Below are 16,164 nucleotides of genomic sequence, written 5' to 3'. Positions count from 1 at the left end.
ATTTTTTTCAGGATATTTTGTATAATAGTGCCCCCTGCTGTCGTGAGATCCCGTATTGAGCCTGCAGGCCTGCGGGTCACGCGACACATTAAAATAAAACTTTTATTTTTTATTTTTTAACCAGTATGATAACTGAATCGTTGCTTCTCATTATTGCGAAGCCTCTCATTATTATCATTTTTGAAATGATTTTAGGCATGTTACTCATTGGATCATAAAGTTGGACTGTTTTGTTATTTGTTGTTGTGTATGAATGTTTCTTTTTTTAAAATTATTATTCTTAAGATGAAGAAAAAAAAATGCATTTAATAGAATAATAGAATAGTGAATAGTGTGTGTGTGTGAATAGAAATTTAATAGAATAACAGACTTGAAAATACCCCGAAATAAATAGCGAAACAGATTTTCTGCTTGCTCAAAAAAGAGGGGGGAAAAAAAAAACTACACATCCCATCACTACTTACGTTACGGCGTCAAGAAATTGAGAGAGCGTCGTGTCGCAGTGATGATGACATCATAATAAACATGGCTGCGCTCGGCACGGCGCGGTGCCTCTTCCGGAGCTACTGTCAGGTGAAAAACGTCCATAAGAGTCAACAAATATTAGGGCGTTGCTGCGCCAGGACTGTCTGCAGTGGAGCACAAGGTACCGGTACGTTTCAGTTCCATTCAAACAACATGCTGAGGCTTCGAAGGCTGCGAGTACTGCGACTGACCTTGTAGCACGGCTCACTAGCGGCCATATCTCGCTCCAGAAATGAGCGTATTTGAGATTCATTTCGGAACTGGTTGATGCATATCCATCCTAGAGTGAGATGCGTTGTGTGTATCATAAATTGGAGGTCTACTTTACAATTCGGCGTAAGTGTTTACGTAGTTAAACAGGTCTCCACTTGCTCCGTTCACATTACATTATTATTTTTAACACAGAGACGACTAAGAAGAAACAACTTTAAAATAAGGATCTGGTGAACTAATTGAACGTGCCAACTTTTTTTTTTTAAAATTCATCTATTTTAATTATTATTTTTTTTAAATCACGTTTGTAATGTGTACAAGCTGCATCCGCGAATGTTTTACTGGCATTTTCAGATGGAGCCCCCTCGGAGAAGCCCCAGTTCGCAGACCCAGCCGTGCAGGACATCCTCACCAGGTTAACGGGCGTCGACCTGCACAAAGTCTTCCGACCGCTGAAACAGGAGCTGAAGCCGCCTACATACAAACTTATGACTGATGAGCAACTGCAGCAGGTGATCCCCTATACACTAGCCTTCCTCTTAAATGGCCCCTATCCCAAATGTCCACTATCAGATACTGCCTTTCATCTTTCAGTCTTTGTAGGTCCATGTAGCAGCACATTTACTTCTCTGCTTGCACCACCATGAAATACAACTTTGCTGTACCTTCCTCAGTACTTGGCTTGGGGTATTGCAACTAACAACTGAGTAGAGATATTAGTGCCCTCTGTGACATCTCTGTGACCCCTCTGTAGCATCCTCGGTTGGAAAATTTCGCACACACATTTTGATGATGGAGTGGCTCTAACAGTCAGGATCTGAATTAGAGCAAACATAACACAAATATTCAAAGACCTCCACATTGTGTCTTCTGTTTTAGTCTCTCTGCTCCGAACGACCCTCTTGCCACACATCTGCAGTAGTCAACAGAATGTTGGGTCTTTAACTAAACCACTGTCCACTCATCCGGGTGCTTTTGTTTATTTCCCAGGCGACAGAGATTGCCATGGAGCAGGCCAAGAAGCGGCTGCAGATGCCCCCCGTCCTGCCTGAGAGGAAACCCATCAATGATGTGCTGTGTGTGGACAAGATGCTGGACGGCATGGACACAGCCAAATACATCTTCACAGACATCACCTACAACATCCCGCACAGGGTAGGCGCATGTTTCCTTTGTGCTTCTTCCAGGTCAGCCTGCGTGGATCGTGTTAGTTGACTGAAGGCCTGCTTTAAGGTCCTGTTGCAGCTGTTTTTGTCCCTTTCTACATAAAGTTGGGTGAAATTCACTTTTAGACTTTGTTAAAATAATTCAGGAAATGCTCGTGGCTACTTACCCTTTTTTTTTTTTTTTCCCCCACACCGAAGGAAAGATTCATTGTTGTGCGGGAGCCCGATGGCACTCTCAGGAAGGCAACGTGGGAGGAGCGAGACCGTCTCGTTCAGGTCTACTTTCCCAAACCGGGGCGCAGACTCATGCCACCTTTCATGTTCAAGGAGGAAAACCTCAAGGTAGGAGAACCTTTGTCTGACCCAGCTGCCTCAGTACCCCCAGCTCATTGAACGAGCAAAGTCGGCAATATTTACAGTGCATCCTCCCACATATTAACTGTGACGCAACAGTTGCGAGTCGTCTGAACAATTCCACTGCTTGCCTTGCACTCAGGGAAGGGGGGGGCTTTTCATACCTTTTTAGTTCATTTTTAGTAGCTCCTTCATTCTGAAGGTAATACAAATGGAAAGCAGAGAATAGTGAAGCATAGGAACTAAATGCTGCTTCACTATGCTCGGTTTTGGTTCTGTGCACACACAGTAGCCTCGTCCCAGATGACCTGAGGTGCCCAAATGATTCATAGGGAACTAGTAATTGCTGCATATATTTTGGGCCTAAGACCCATTCAAAGCTTTGTAGACCAAGAATGAAATTTTAAAATAGTCTTTGACTCACAGGAAGCAGTTTAGTGATGCGAGGACCAGTGTGATGTATTCCAGTTTCCTGGTCTTTGCAAGGTGTCGTATTTCACTGGAGGTCTTTTGCTTATAAATGCAGCATTGGTATCTGTCTGTGTGTAGTTGTGCACGGCAATTCCCTCTTTGTCTTTTGTTCTTGGGCGTTTATAGAGTTCACCGTAAAGATCGTATTTTGGAGCTACAGACAAAAAAAGGAAAAATGAATTGTGACTTGGCAAAATAAACAAGTGTTACTGAGAATTGGCAAACTTTTGTCTCTCTTTTTAGATTGTGTATTCCCAGGACCGCCATGAGGACGTGTTGGACATGTGTTTGGTCCAGTTTGAACCGGACTCTGCAGAATTTATTAAGGTAGGTTAGCAGGATGGGGGGAAGAAAGAAAGAAAAATGTGTTTCGGAAGCTTGTATATTTGATGCAAAGGGCATCGTGCTCAGAGTCTACAACACCTGGTGCAGCTGGGATCACGTTCATTCTTCTTCTTGTCCAGATTCACGCTGTCACCTACGAAGACCTGGAAAAGCACGGAAAGTACGAGCTTCTGTACTCCACCAGGCATTTTGGAGGAATGGTTTGGTACCTGGTCAATGCTCGCAGGGCCGACGGGCTCCTGGTGTACATGCTGAAGAGTGAGCGGTGAGTTTGTTGTCCTCACGTCAGGGCTTTCATCTCCACTTTAAGCCGCTTTGGCTCGTGACAACTTTGCCTATTTGGAGAATCATGCAACCAACGTCTTGTGCATCTGTGTTTGCCTCCAGACTGCAGGACGCTGTGAGCCTGGTGTCGCTGTTCCACATGATGCACCCGCACAGCGAGTCGGCGCAGGAGGCTGCCAGACTGCAGGCCTCTGGCACGGACCTGCTGAAGGTGAGAAAACGCACAACCTTGAGCAGAGGAACTGCTGATGCGTAGCTCTGGCTGGCTCTATTATGCGTCGCCATTTGTTTCGGAGGTGCTCCAGGTCATCAAGAAGAAGAAAAAAAAGTGACTCCCTGGGGTAATAGAGGAAATCAGGAGTGAGTGTACTCCTCCAGAGGTTAAGCCAAGGTCTTCTCATCTACGGTTTCCTCGGCGAGAGGTTTTGGTTTTCACCCTGCGTGGGAACGGCGGGGCCAAGGCAGGGACACATCAGGCCTGATTAGAGCTCACATCCCTTCGGCCTTGGAGCGGCGGGGAGGGACAAGGAGAGTGGCAGCCAGTTAATGTGAAAAGATAGCGGCAGGAGGTGTGGGTGTACGGGCCCGCCTGCTACGGCCAATATCACACATGACCTCACAAAGTAGCCGCGCTCTGCACGATCTGCAACACATACATTGCTGCGTTTTATTAGTCTGAAATAAAAACAACTGACACTGTGGGTGAATGCCAGACAGGATTTTTTTTCCCTTTGCAGCTACAACATCAGAGTAATTATTGGTGACCTTTTGTCCTCGCTCTCATGCTGACCCCTGACCTCTGTGTGCTGCCCCCTCCCCCCTCTCTCTGCCCCTTTAGATCTATGCCCAGAAGGAGTCTCAAAGGACAGGTTACATTGAGCTGGCCCTGCAGGCGTACGAACAGATGAATACTGAGAGCACCGCTGCCTGACCGACCGGGGACAAATAAACACATCCATCCATGGCGATGGAACCCGAGGAGAAGGCCGGGAATGACGTCTGATGTTTGTTAATGTGTTGTTCAGGTTGGAGATTGGAATGAGTTCTTGACTGAAGGGAGAACACATTGACCTTGATGGCAAGGCAAGATTTCAAGACTCTGTTCCATCTTATCCATGTAAAGAAACGGTGTATGCTGAGATTTAACTGGCATTTTACCTGGTCAAATGTGTGTTAAATGCAATGATGTACATAACGTAGTAATAAAAATAGAACACCTTTGTACACTTGGTGGCTTGTTTTTGGAAGACACTGGAGAGCAAAAGAAAAGAACATTATAGAGAGACTTTGCAATATTAGGTGGATTGAAAAAAAAGGAAATGGGTATTCAAGATAACACGTTATTTTTTTATTTTGGAAAATGGGTAGAAGAACTTTTTTTTCTGCGTGTAGTACATCTCTGTATACAGCAGAATGGCAATTAAGATTGGAATTGATTTGAAAATATGCACCAAAATTACTAAACTAAAAAAAAAAAAATCAAATGAGAAAACTGGTTTTGTGCACTTCTTGAATGCTACTAATTAAAAAGAAAATCATGGCATCCGGAAGAACTTGTCAAAAGCAATTTAAATTCCTTCGATTAGGTGGATCTAAGACTCACAATATTTCACATTGGAATGTGAAAGTAAAAGACTTTGTTGTGACCACGTGTCGCAATCTGCTCTTTCCATGTAAACTACACACAGTGAAATGCTTTATTCCCAAACATCAACGCTGTAAACTGCAGATCAGTGGATAACTGTGCTTCATGCACACCACATATTTAGCAACAATTCTATAAAAATAGAAAAGATCAGAAATTCAGTTTCCCTTCGGCAAATGCACTTTTTTCCTGTGAGGCTTTATCTCCAGCTTTGGAGGTACATTATAAACATATTAAACTACTTTTTCATACAGAGGCACACAATAATACAATGTGCATGGACTAAAAAAAGAAAAAGAAAGAAAAACAGAGTTTGTCAAGGAAGAGATTTGAACTCCCTACTCGCTAAATAACTCTTCATCCAGGTTGAATTCTGAGGTGTCAAAATCTTCCAGGTCTAAATCATCCAGATCCAGATCATCAAGGGCCTACAGTCAAAGAAAGAGGTGAAATGAAAAGATGCAATGTTAAAGGGAATTATTTTCAGGGTGTATAGAACTATGCATTTCTCCGTCTGATACATTTTGCCTGTGCATATTTCAAAACATGTTGATTTCCTCCCATGTAGAAGACGGAAATCAGTTCCTTACCTCAACATCTATTTCTGTCTCCACATCCTCCACAGCAACACCTTGGTCTGTGTCAGTGTTCCCCTCTGACGGTGCTCTGTCTGGGGATGAGACGCTCGGCTGCGCTCCCAGAGCGGCTGCAAGCTCCTGGTTATCTTCAGGCTTTTCTTCAGGCTTTTCTTCTTCTTGTTCTTGTGCTACTGCTAGCTTCATGCTTTGTGTTTGGTCCACGGGCGGGTCTAGCAGAGGGTCCAAGGCCAGCTCGGTAAAGGTCTCAGCGAGGGCAGGTCCACCTGAATCTCTATTGGCTGTGTTTTCAGAGAAGATGGACTCTTCTCCAGGCTTTTCTGGGGGCAGTGCTGTGGCTGGTGTTTCTTCATCTCGTTCTTGTGCTACTGCTGGCTTCAGGACTTGCGTTGTTTCTCCGAGAGGATCCAAGACCAGTTCAGTGAAGGTCTGGGCCAGGGCGGGTCCACCAGGCACTGGGATGGCTGCCTTGTCGGAGAGCTTGTCCACCGTTTCAACCAACTCTTCAGTTACATAGACCTCATCTGTGCTGAGCAGGGCCTCAATATCTGCTCCTAGTTTCTTACTAGCAGACATTTCTTCACTTGCTGAAGATTCTGCTTCAGCTGTCCAGTCAAGGCTGACAAGAATCTCCTCTGGTGATGATGTCTCACTTGTTCTCTCCGCTGTTGTTTCAATGGTTTCCGGGGCAGCAGCTACAGGCTCATCAGCTGGAACAACATCCTGCGTGGATAAAAAGATGTTACTTAAAGAAAACAGAAGTTCAGCTGTGGAACACATCCGGCTCCAGAATGGTCCCCTACCTCATCATCCAGTTCTGTCTTTAGGTTCTCTGTTGGACCAGCAGCACCATCGGGTTGAGCCTCCTGCCTTGTCATGCTGTCCTCCAGCGGTCCTGTATCTGTGACCTCAACCCTTGGTTCTGCTCCAGGTGTTCCAACCTCCTCGATATCTACCGGGAGTCCTGTGGTCTGTGTCTCTTGTTCTTGTGCTTCTGCTACAGGTTCCAGCACTGGTGTTCTATCTTCAGATGGGCAGAGTAGAGGGTCCAAAGCCAGGTTGATGAAGGTCTGGTCTTGGTCAGAGCCACTTAGCACTGGACCAGAAGTGCTTTCGGAGAAAATGGGCTCTTCTAGTGGTGCAACCAGTGGTGATGTGTCTGAAACCTGTGCATCAGTCACACAGGTCTCATCTTGGGCCACCTTTACGATGAGCGACGCCGCTGGCGAGATCATATCTGTCTCAGTTTCTATATGAGCAGACCTGTCAGCAGCAGTTTCTGCCACATGAGCTGTCAGATCAGGGCTAACAAGAGTCTCCTCTGTCTCTGGCAACTCCCTCAGCTTCTCCTCCGCTCTTTCTGTCACTCCAGACGTAGCAGAAAGAGCGCTATCATCAGGAGGAACACTCTGTGTGGGGAAAATAATTAAGCTTTAAAGCATGATGGGATCGTGCATATTACTGCGGGACAAATCTTAGTCCTGAAACCTTTCGAAATCTGCATTGAATTTGTATCCTTCGTTTAAAGAAACGGCAGTGGTTCCTTACCTCGTCAACTAGTTCAGCCTCCTCCTCCTCCTCGTCCTCCTCCTCGTCCTCCTCCTCCTCCTCGTCGTCCTCGTCCTCCTCCTCCTCCTCCTCCTCTGCTGAATCACCAGCACCATCTGGATTTATGACAGTGTTCCCCTCTGACGGTGCTCTATGTGGGGATGAGACCCTCGGCTCAGCTCCCAAAGGGGCTGAATGCTCCTGCTTATCTCCAGGCTTTTCTTCTTCTTGTTCATGTGTTCCTGCTGGGCTCATGCTTTGTGTTTGGTCACTAGGCGGGTCTAGCAGAGGGTCCAAGGCCAGCTCAGTAAAGATCTCAGCTAGGGCAGGTCCACCTGAATTTCTAATGGCTGTGTTTTCAGAGAAGATGGACTCCTCTGGAGGCACGACCAGCGCTGAACTTTCTGAAACCAGTTCTTCTGTTGCACAGATTTCCTCTGCCGCCGTGTTTACGATGGCTTGTGCCTGTGGGGGGATTAAACTGGTGGCGAAAGATTCTCCTGCACAAGTTGTCAGACCAACGCTAACGAGGATCTCGCTTGGCTTTGCTTCTGTTGTTTCAATGCTTTCTGGTTTTGTCTCAGAAGCAGGAGACACAGCGTCATCAGCAAGAGAAATCATCTGCCCTTCTGACTGAAACGATGATGTCACACCCTCCAGGGGGCTGGGTTTCACAGTTGCAGTCGGGATGGCCTCACCGGTGGCCTCCAAAACAACTTCCTCCAGAGAGTCTTTGCAGCCAGCAGTGGCTCTTTCGTCACATTCTGCTTGTTTGAGTAGAACATTCTCCTCTGCCTCTCTCTCAGGATGAGAAGAGACCAACGTCGTGATGGATTCTTCCTCGTATTGCGAAAGTGGACCAGCAATCTCCTCCTTTGGTGGGGTGAGCTCCTCCTTCGGCGCCTCTGATGCTGCTGCTTCTCTCACAGGTTCACTCAAGCCTTTTGCCGCTTCCTGCACATGCATCTTAAGTTACCATCTCTGAATGCACCACCTGCAGCATTTTGCACCTATTCGCTCATCTTTGCTTTTAAAGGTTACATGCTGCCGTTCCATGTGCAGAATTACGCATATGGACCCGTGTATGCTGAACCATGCGGATGTGCACGTTCAGCCCTCACCTTTGACTCAGTGATCTCTGTAGCCACAATTCCTGCAGACTCTTCCAGAATGTTCCGCTCCTCGTTTGGCTTAAAAACAGACAGAAAAGTCAGAACTTAAACTCAGGGCCGATGTCCAAACACGAGTCTGGATATCAGGTCTTGGGATTGTCTGACCGTGGTGAGCGGGTAGTCCGTAGCCGGACGGACCCTGAGGGTCGCCTCCTTCAGGTACTGCTCAGCCACCAGTGCCTCCTGGAGGCCAGGGAACAGGTTGCTGTACGCGGTGGGGTCAGCCAGAGCACCTGCTGCCTTCGGGTTCACCCTGGATAGACTCTCTTTCCATAGCCTCACCACCCTGGATGAAGGGGAACATATGCAACCAACGGATGATGCATGTGAATCTACACAACATAAATATCCAGTTCAAAACCACACACATTCAGTTTTCACCACAAATAATTTGAACTGTGCGGTCCTCTGATGGAAATTTGAGATAGCATGCAGACCACGTGGCCGTGAGATTAACATAAACACACAAACGCAAGCACAGAGTGGAGTGAAGCCCAACGCGGAGACAGATGATGTGTGAACCAACACAGACACAACTTCACCTCGACACATGGCTGGGCAGATATGTTCTTGCCAGAAAGGCTGCCTCTGGCAACCGATCTGTTTTGATGAGAAGGTCCAGACACTTTTCCAATCTGTGCAAACGCGAAAAAAGAAAAAGAAGAAGAAGATTTCAAAAGAAAGGCTTTTTCAAACATAAATTCAATGAAAGACCTGGATTCCACGGTGTCCCTCACTGCCTCTCACACCCACCTTCCCTGCAGGAAATAGGTGAGAAAGGCCACGTTGGTCTTTTCATTCCTTTCTGCTCCCTCGGCCAGGTTTTCCATTATGTGGCTGCTGCCCGAGGCGGTGGCCAACAGCAATAATCCTCCATAATCCTGAGCCTGGAGCAGACACTCCTGGGCCACGCTAAACTGGCACTTTGTGGTGGCGAGCTTGGCCAGCTGCCTCCATTTCTGCTCCGACTGCACGCCAAGGTGCCGGAGCGAGAGATGGGAGAGAGAGGATTATCACGGGAGGCGAGGCACTGGAGCGTGACGTCGCTCTGTGAACCGCTCGCTGATAATAGTGGGATCGCTGTCATGTGACTCGCACCGCAAAGCTTGGTTATCAAAAACTGTTAAAAGTATAAATTTGATGATAATAAGTAACAGTTTTAAAGGCTTCATCTCACAGTTTTTCTGTTCTTAATTTTTCATATCACACTTCAGTGGAGCAGTGGAGCCTATTGAATCACCACCAATAATATAAACACCTCCAGGGATTTCTAAAAAAAAAAACCCTGCATATTTAGCCCTCTGTTCACAGCCTCCGGTAAAATTCACTGTCCTTATCCAAAGAACCTATAGAAAACAGTCCAGCGCCTGCCGTGAAGCATTTAGCCCTCTGCGTACTGTCGCCTATAAGAAATGCTCAGTTTTAGCTACCTGCTAAAAGTCATGCTTTGTTTGAACAGTAACAGGTTTAGACAGGAAGGAGAAACTGTTAAAATGGGTTTATTGCTGCCCCTTGTGACATCACAAGGCATAAGGCATCTAGGAAGTGTTGTAGCAAAACACGTGAAAGGTGTTTTTTTCTGTCTATCTATTGAGTAGCAGGCTACAGACACACATTATTGTAATTGTTGAACAACATGGGACCTTTAAGGCTCAAACCTTTGCTTCCGAGGCGAGCTGGTAGGCTGTCTGGACATCTCCCAACTGCAGGGCCAGTTCGAACCTATGCTCCGGGTCAGTGGACACAGCCAGGGCCTGCTGCCTGAAGCCCTGGACAACAGGAAGAAGTCACACCGATAAAAGTTGCTGCAGGCATTACGGCCCAATGTGACAGAGAAAAGGTGAAGCGATAAAAGAGACTGCGTGAGAAGCAAAAAACATTCCCAGGGATGTATGAATCTTAAGAGGCGCACAGGAATTCTGCCCAGATGTGTCTCTCCATCTGGCTGACTGATGTTGGTTTCAATAATGCGTCCGGAAAAATCCTGCATATATAGTTAGCTCAGAAAAGAGGAAAAGTAAAAGCACGACTGTACCTGTTCTTCCAAGAAGTATGCCACCCTAATCCTCTGCTCCCGGGGGATTGTGGGTAGGACTTTGTCGGCCATGCTGAAGTCCCTCCTCATGACGGCTGTCTGGTATTGCAGCACTGAGAGAACCAGAAGGTAGCTGACGACATTCAGCTCCTTGTCTCCGAGGTAGAGACGGTCATCCTTGGGGATGTAGCCCAGAAGGTACATGGTCCTACACAGACAGAGGGGTTTTTTAGGCACTTCTGGGCCAAGTCCTGGTGACCTGGGAGCAACTTCTTTATGAACGGTGAGAGGGTTTCACCTGTCCAGGTGAGCAACGGTCACAATCTCCCCTCCCACGTAGTAGTTCAGTCTGTTTAGGGAGTTGGTGTAGATGAAGCAGTCACCCACCCAGAGCCCCGTCTTCACCCCCTCTGACACCTCCCCCAGCACCTGGTCAGCAGAGGTATCAGGAGGAGCAGATCAAATATCAAAATGTGGGAATTTATTTTAAATAAAATTTCTTAAAATGTCCCGCATTCAGGGAAAAATCCACACTTTTTACGCGTGCGCTAAAACACACAGCTACGAAAATCAACCCTTAATGGTGTCACAAAGGGTGCCTCTCTCAGGCTTAGTGATTACATCCCCAACTAGGTGTTGGTTCCGCCCAAGCTGGGCATGTAAACAGAGGGGTAAATATTATGCTCTACTGAAGTCTGAGATGAAAAATGAAAAGGTAAAAAAAAAGTCCGACCTCAAAGGCCCCCTCCATCCCGTCCTGCGTCATCTCCGTCTCGGACTCCATGGCTGCCGCCACTTTCTCTGGCAGGTAGCGCAGCACAAAGAAAGACTCGTCTGCCGCAATGCAAACAAGCTCGCCAGAGTCGGACCAAAAGATCTGAGAGCACAACGAGGACAAAACAAAAAAAAGAGGGAGATTTACTACACACGCAACATGTGACGGTGGACTGAGGAGACGCGGTGACGGTGACGGACGTGTTTGGGCTGGATGTCGACGCGGCGGATCAGTTCTGTATACTCCCAGTCGTAGAAGGCCAGACCATTCCGGGATTTCACCCCCAGTAAGAAGCCGCCAAAGATACCTGACAGTCAGTGGGAGTGTTAATGTATCATTGTCAACCAGAAAAAAAAACAACAACAAAAAGGCCAAAACAGCAAATAAAGATCACCTTCTGCCCCAAAGTGCGATTTGAAAGCAGTCGTCTGTTTGAAGTTCTTGAAGAATTTGACCGAAGTGTTGCCCTCTCTGATGGCGTACCTATGGAAACGTACATACGTACTTGAATATAATGTACCAGAGAGTATTACAGGGTTTGGTGCACCCTTAAAAAAGGTGAAGGGAAATGTTTCCCTTTTGCAGTGTCATTGCTGCACTGTCTTGCATTAGCCACATAGTGCTGCAGGCATTTGTGTGTTACGAATTTCCTGCAGGGGTAAATCCCCTCCTCTCCGCTCGCTCGTTTAGGACTCACTGTGAAGAGTCGTGTGCCCACACAAACTCCTCGGCAGAGCCAAAACTTTTATTCCTCAGCGCCATGGCAGTGTAGATGATGTACTCTCCATCTCCACATATCGCAACAAATCTGCAAGAACACAAAAACAGCCCAAAGTCAAAGTCGGGATGCTCACTTCTAACCACTGGTCTTGTTTAACTTTATCAGATGTTTTTTTTTTTGTTTGTTTAGACAGAAGCATTAGATATTAAATTGTTTAATCACATAAAACATGCCGGTCTGTTATAAGTGTGTTGCTGCCCTAAATTATAGTTGGACTATGAGAAGATATATTTTTTGGCATTGTCTTACTTTTTTATCAATTATTTGTTATATGTTTAACTTTTTCTGGCTCTGTTTTTATTTTCAATTCTAATTATTTCCTGTTTTATTTTGAAGGTTTTTGCCCAGAGTATTTCCCTGCCTTTACACTTCCTGTTTTACCCCTTCCACCCTGATTAGCTTCACTTGCTAAATGTTGACATGCCATGTTCCTAGTCTGCTTCGCTGTTGGTTGACATACCCACTGGGTAATGTTATTTAAGTGTTTTCTCAACACTTTTCTTTCAAGTCCTACTTGCCTTTGTAAGTATCCAAGTGTGTATTAATGTCTTTATTGTCTGTTGTGTCTGAGCTCCAGCTCAAATCATATCATCAGGCATGCTGGTCAGTACTGTTTTGAAGGTCTATATTATTACTATCATATTTATGAAGTGTGTGCTGGGCTAATATCAGTCAGCACCCTCATCGGAATGTAGTGGTGAAGACCCAGGTCTGGTCCTCCCTGGCTGTCCCACTGTGTTTTGGGTCAGAAGCTGCACATCCTGTATTTTATGGCATCTTCTCCTCTGACTCATGTGCACTCTCAACTCATGTGCACGCCCTCACCTCCCGTTGGGGCTGTGCTGCATGGTCTGCGGGTAGAGCTCGGAGCTGCCCAAGTCCTTGACACCGAGCAGCAGCTTCTCCCCGTCTCTGACCTCGGCCTCTCCCATTGTCTTCAGGTTGGCCTGCTGCAGCTCGCAGCCGCGAGCCCAGAGGACTTTCCCACTGGAGTCCATGGACATGGCCGGTTCTTCCCTCCCCAGCTGAGGCAAAGATGGATTTGAAGGAAGACAGGAGGGGCAGGTAGGCTCATTGTGTTCTCTTTTTGTTGGTTTTCAAGTAAATGCATGGTAGGGAGCCGCTGGAAGACATACCTGAATAACCATGCTGCCGTTGTCGAAGCCTAAGGCCACAATATTGGAGAATGGTTTGGTGCACATACACCACACCCTCTCCAGGCTCCAGTCCAGCGTGTTCTCCAGTCTGTAGGTGTTGCTGTGCCACACTCGAATGGTGCCTGGAAGAAAGCAGAACTCAGAACCAGTAGCGACTTACGCGCTTGTACGTGTTGTCTCCACACCCACCGTCCTCAGAGCCGGTGAGGATGATTGGCAGTTGCGGGTGAAAAGTGACGCAGTTGACGTTGTCGACGTGGCCCTCCAGGGTCTGGACGCAGGTTTTGTTCTGGCGGACAAAGTGGCAAATCGAAACGCTGTTAGCACACTGCCTGGTTTTTGTCACTGTGACACATTCGTACCTGATAGTCCCAGATCTTGGCCAGGTGGTCGTCAGCCCCCGATATGAGGTAGGGCTTGTCTCCTCCGCTGTAGTAGCTGACACTGTTTACCCCCTTCTCGTGGCCCTCCAGAGTGAAGTTGGGTCTCTTGGAGCCCAGCTGCCACACCTGCAGCACCAAAAGCGACAAGAACAATGTGTGTGTGACGAACAAAGATCATTGGAGTCTCTTATCAAAGGTTGTTGAAAATCAAAGGTCTTTGGCAAAGTGGTAAAAATTCCCACAGATGTGAATGAAAATAGATTTTTAATTCAGCTCTTTACCTTCCTTAGGGTGTGTGGCAAAATTCGAAAGATGTCGTGTGAGATTTTGTGTATCTGTCTGTGTAAGTGTGTGTGTGTTGCCGACCTTCACAGTTCTGTCCAGAGAAGCACTCGCAAACTGGTTACTGTCTTTGGGGTTGAAGACGACGTCCATGACGTAGTGACTGTGACCCTCAAACACTTGAACGCACGACCACTTTCGCTCCCAGTCCCACAGCTTGATCAACATGTCATCTAATACAGAGGGGGGAAAAAAAAGAGCAAACGATGGCGGGGATGCATAAGCACCACAGTCATTTCACTACTTCTGAACATATTGTGCTTGTGGCGCTCACCACTGCAGGTGAGGATGTAGGGCTGCGCTGGGTGGACAGCGATGCAGCGCATGTAGTCATGGTGAGCCTCGAACATGTGAACTTGCTCCAGCGTGTTGTAATTAAACAAGCGGATCATCATGTCGTCCTGGGGGAGAGACGAGGGGAATGACAAGCGTCTTCCAGCCCTGACAATTATTTCCATCCGGACCGGTAAATGCACTTGTTGGAGCCTGAAGCATCAATTCAGATGGTTTCAGGCCCCGATTCGCCGCGGCGGCATCGAGACTTGTGCGACTCATTTCACAGGATATGGGATCTTTTGAAGCTTCTACCGTTTTCTTGGCTTTCGTGCAGAAAAAGGAGGGGGACGTAAACTGTGAACTGTAAAATTGGGACTTACGCCTCCAGCGACGATCCAGTGTTTCCTGGCGATGAACTTGGCCGTCCGGACCGGCACGTTGCACCCACACTCGAAGGTTTTCACCATCGTCTGCACGCACCACATTCAAGCCGCGTTACAAGTTAAATGGCAAAGTACACAGCAGTGGTTGGATCGACTGGACGACTGTTGACCAGAGGTGTTGACCTGTGTGTGATGGTTCCAGACCACTATGGTGCCGCTGTAGAGGCTGACCACCATCCACGGCTCAGTGGGGTGCAGGTCCACGCTCTTCACCCGGTCCGAGCGAGCAGTCAGCTTCTTTCTGATGTCAAACCGCAGAGGCTGTAGTGTAAGAGGAGCAGACGACAATAAATAAATAAATATTCTTTCACCTGTTGCTTTCCACAACAACAACAACAACACAGGAGTAGCTGCCCTGCCACTTTCTCTGTGACTTTTTGTCACACCGGGCAAGGCAGCATTCTGTTGTTGTGACGCTCCCTGCTGTGTTTCAGGTTCTGTGGGGAGCCGGAGGGGCGTGTCTGCTAAAGCCCTCATTCCGCCTTAACAACACAGAATGTCTGGCAGCTGTCAATTCGCGTCCTTGTTGGTGAAGGCTGGCCGTCCACTTTCTAGTCTGACACAGTAGCTACTGCTTTGATAATAAAAGAAAAAAAAAAAAGCACACCAACTTTTACACGTCTAAATAGTACTATTAGAGCTAAAAATTTGGTTAAATAACATTTCCGTCTGCGTTTAATATGTTTTCGCTGTGAGGAAAAAAAACAACCATGCAGACCGTAAATGTTTATTTTCTGTCTCCTTACCATGTTTCCTCCTGTGTGCGCCTCAGCAGCGCTGCTCTGTCGTTGCACAGCTGACCGGCCCACTGTCGCTCCCGCACGCTTCTCTTGTGGAACTCTGGATAGTTTTTAATGTTCCTTCTCAAAGCGAAAAAGAATGTAAACAAAACCACTTCCGGTGTGGCTTTGTTAAAAATAAATAAATAAATAAAAATCTCAGGAGAGTATATTTCGAAGATACGTACTGACTCGTTCAGGCGCCAACGTACTTGACGACATTCCCACATGTCAGCATTGAAGAGTTAAACGAGGTATTTGGGTTTCGCGTCGTGGTCAGAATTCGTAAACGTTAGACGTTGGCGCTCTTATTGTGGAGAAAGAACGGCTGTTTCCGGTGTTTGCACTGCTGCTACACTTCCACTTGATGGCTTTTGTTTTTGCAACGTGGATCCGTGCGGCGCTTCCTGTAAGAGAGGAGCCCCAGATCCGGCAGAGAAGAGGAACATGTTGTACCTGTGAACTCAGGCGTCAGTAAAACCCGACAGGCTGCGTGTCAGTGAACTCACCAGCCCAGCAAAACGTTTGGTGATTATATTATTAATAATAATAACAACGTCAACATGCAAATTGTCTTTTATCTCTAAACCACCGAATACAAGTTGCGTGTTTGTATGACATATATTTTCATATATTATAACTTCATATTTCGAGGATTTTACTTTTCAAGTCCTAACTGGAATGAAGAAACGTATTAAAGATATTTCAACTTAAGTGAAAACAAATGTGTGACTGAAAACAGAACAGCAAAATGTAGACATGTGTCTGGAACATCCTGTCCCAGGACCACAGAGTGTTGATGCTTTTGTTAAAAACACACTTAAATTATCTCAATATCCTCATTAATTACTTTTTACGTTCTTGTCAGAATAT

The 16,164-nt window shown here is 46.7% G+C and overlaps 2 protein-coding genes across 2 annotated transcripts; one reads left to right on the top strand and one right to left on the bottom strand.

Moving 5' to 3' along the window:
- The first annotated feature begins 496 nt into the window (after window positions 1-496).
- mrps22 (mitochondrial ribosomal protein S22) lies at window positions 497-4,583 on the top strand. The gene is made up of 8 exons (XM_076049873.1): window positions 497-652; window positions 1,093-1,250; window positions 1,729-1,893; window positions 2,103-2,246; window positions 2,973-3,056; window positions 3,194-3,339; window positions 3,462-3,570; window positions 4,198-4,583. The coding sequence occupies exons 1-8, from the start codon at window positions 526-528 to the stop codon at window positions 4,288-4,290; spliced, it is 1,026 nt and encodes a 341-aa protein (XP_075905988.1). The 5' UTR covers window positions 497-525; the 3' UTR covers window positions 4,291-4,583.
- Window positions 4,584-4,995: 412 nt separating this feature from the next.
- LOC142903936 (coatomer subunit beta'-like) lies at window positions 4,996-15,465 on the bottom strand. The gene is made up of 24 exons (XM_076049841.1): window positions 15,259-15,465; window positions 14,636-14,773; window positions 14,450-14,539; window positions 14,068-14,194; window positions 13,818-13,966; window positions 13,431-13,577; window positions 13,258-13,357; window positions 13,048-13,190; window positions 12,737-12,936; window positions 11,828-11,938; window positions 11,525-11,613; window positions 11,331-11,437; window positions 11,089-11,232; window positions 10,654-10,784; window positions 10,356-10,563; window positions 9,979-10,089; window positions 9,074-9,288; window positions 8,863-8,955; window positions 8,426-8,606; window positions 8,270-8,338; window positions 7,149-8,102; window positions 6,404-7,009; window positions 5,595-6,323; window positions 4,996-5,432 (listed from the first exon to the last, which is right to left on the bottom strand). Exons 1-24 carry the CDS (start codon window positions 15,259-15,261, stop codon window positions 5,343-5,345), a joined length of 4,935 nt encoding a protein of 1,644 aa, XP_075905956.1. The 5' UTR covers window positions 15,262-15,465; the 3' UTR covers window positions 4,996-5,342.
- Between the last annotated feature and the right edge of the window lie 699 nt (window positions 15,466-16,164).

This window comes from Nelusetta ayraudi, unplaced genomic scaffold (assembly GCF_046127955.1).
Source record: "Nelusetta ayraudi isolate G7.1 ecotype Tasmania unplaced genomic scaffold, CSIRO-AGI_Nayr_v1 ptg000120l, whole genome shotgun sequence".
Lineage (NCBI taxonomy): Eukaryota > Metazoa > Chordata > Actinopteri > Tetraodontiformes > Monacanthidae > Nelusetta > Nelusetta ayraudi.
The sequence above is the reverse complement of the archived record's forward strand: the minus strand, read 5'-3'. Positions and strand labels throughout refer to the sequence as shown.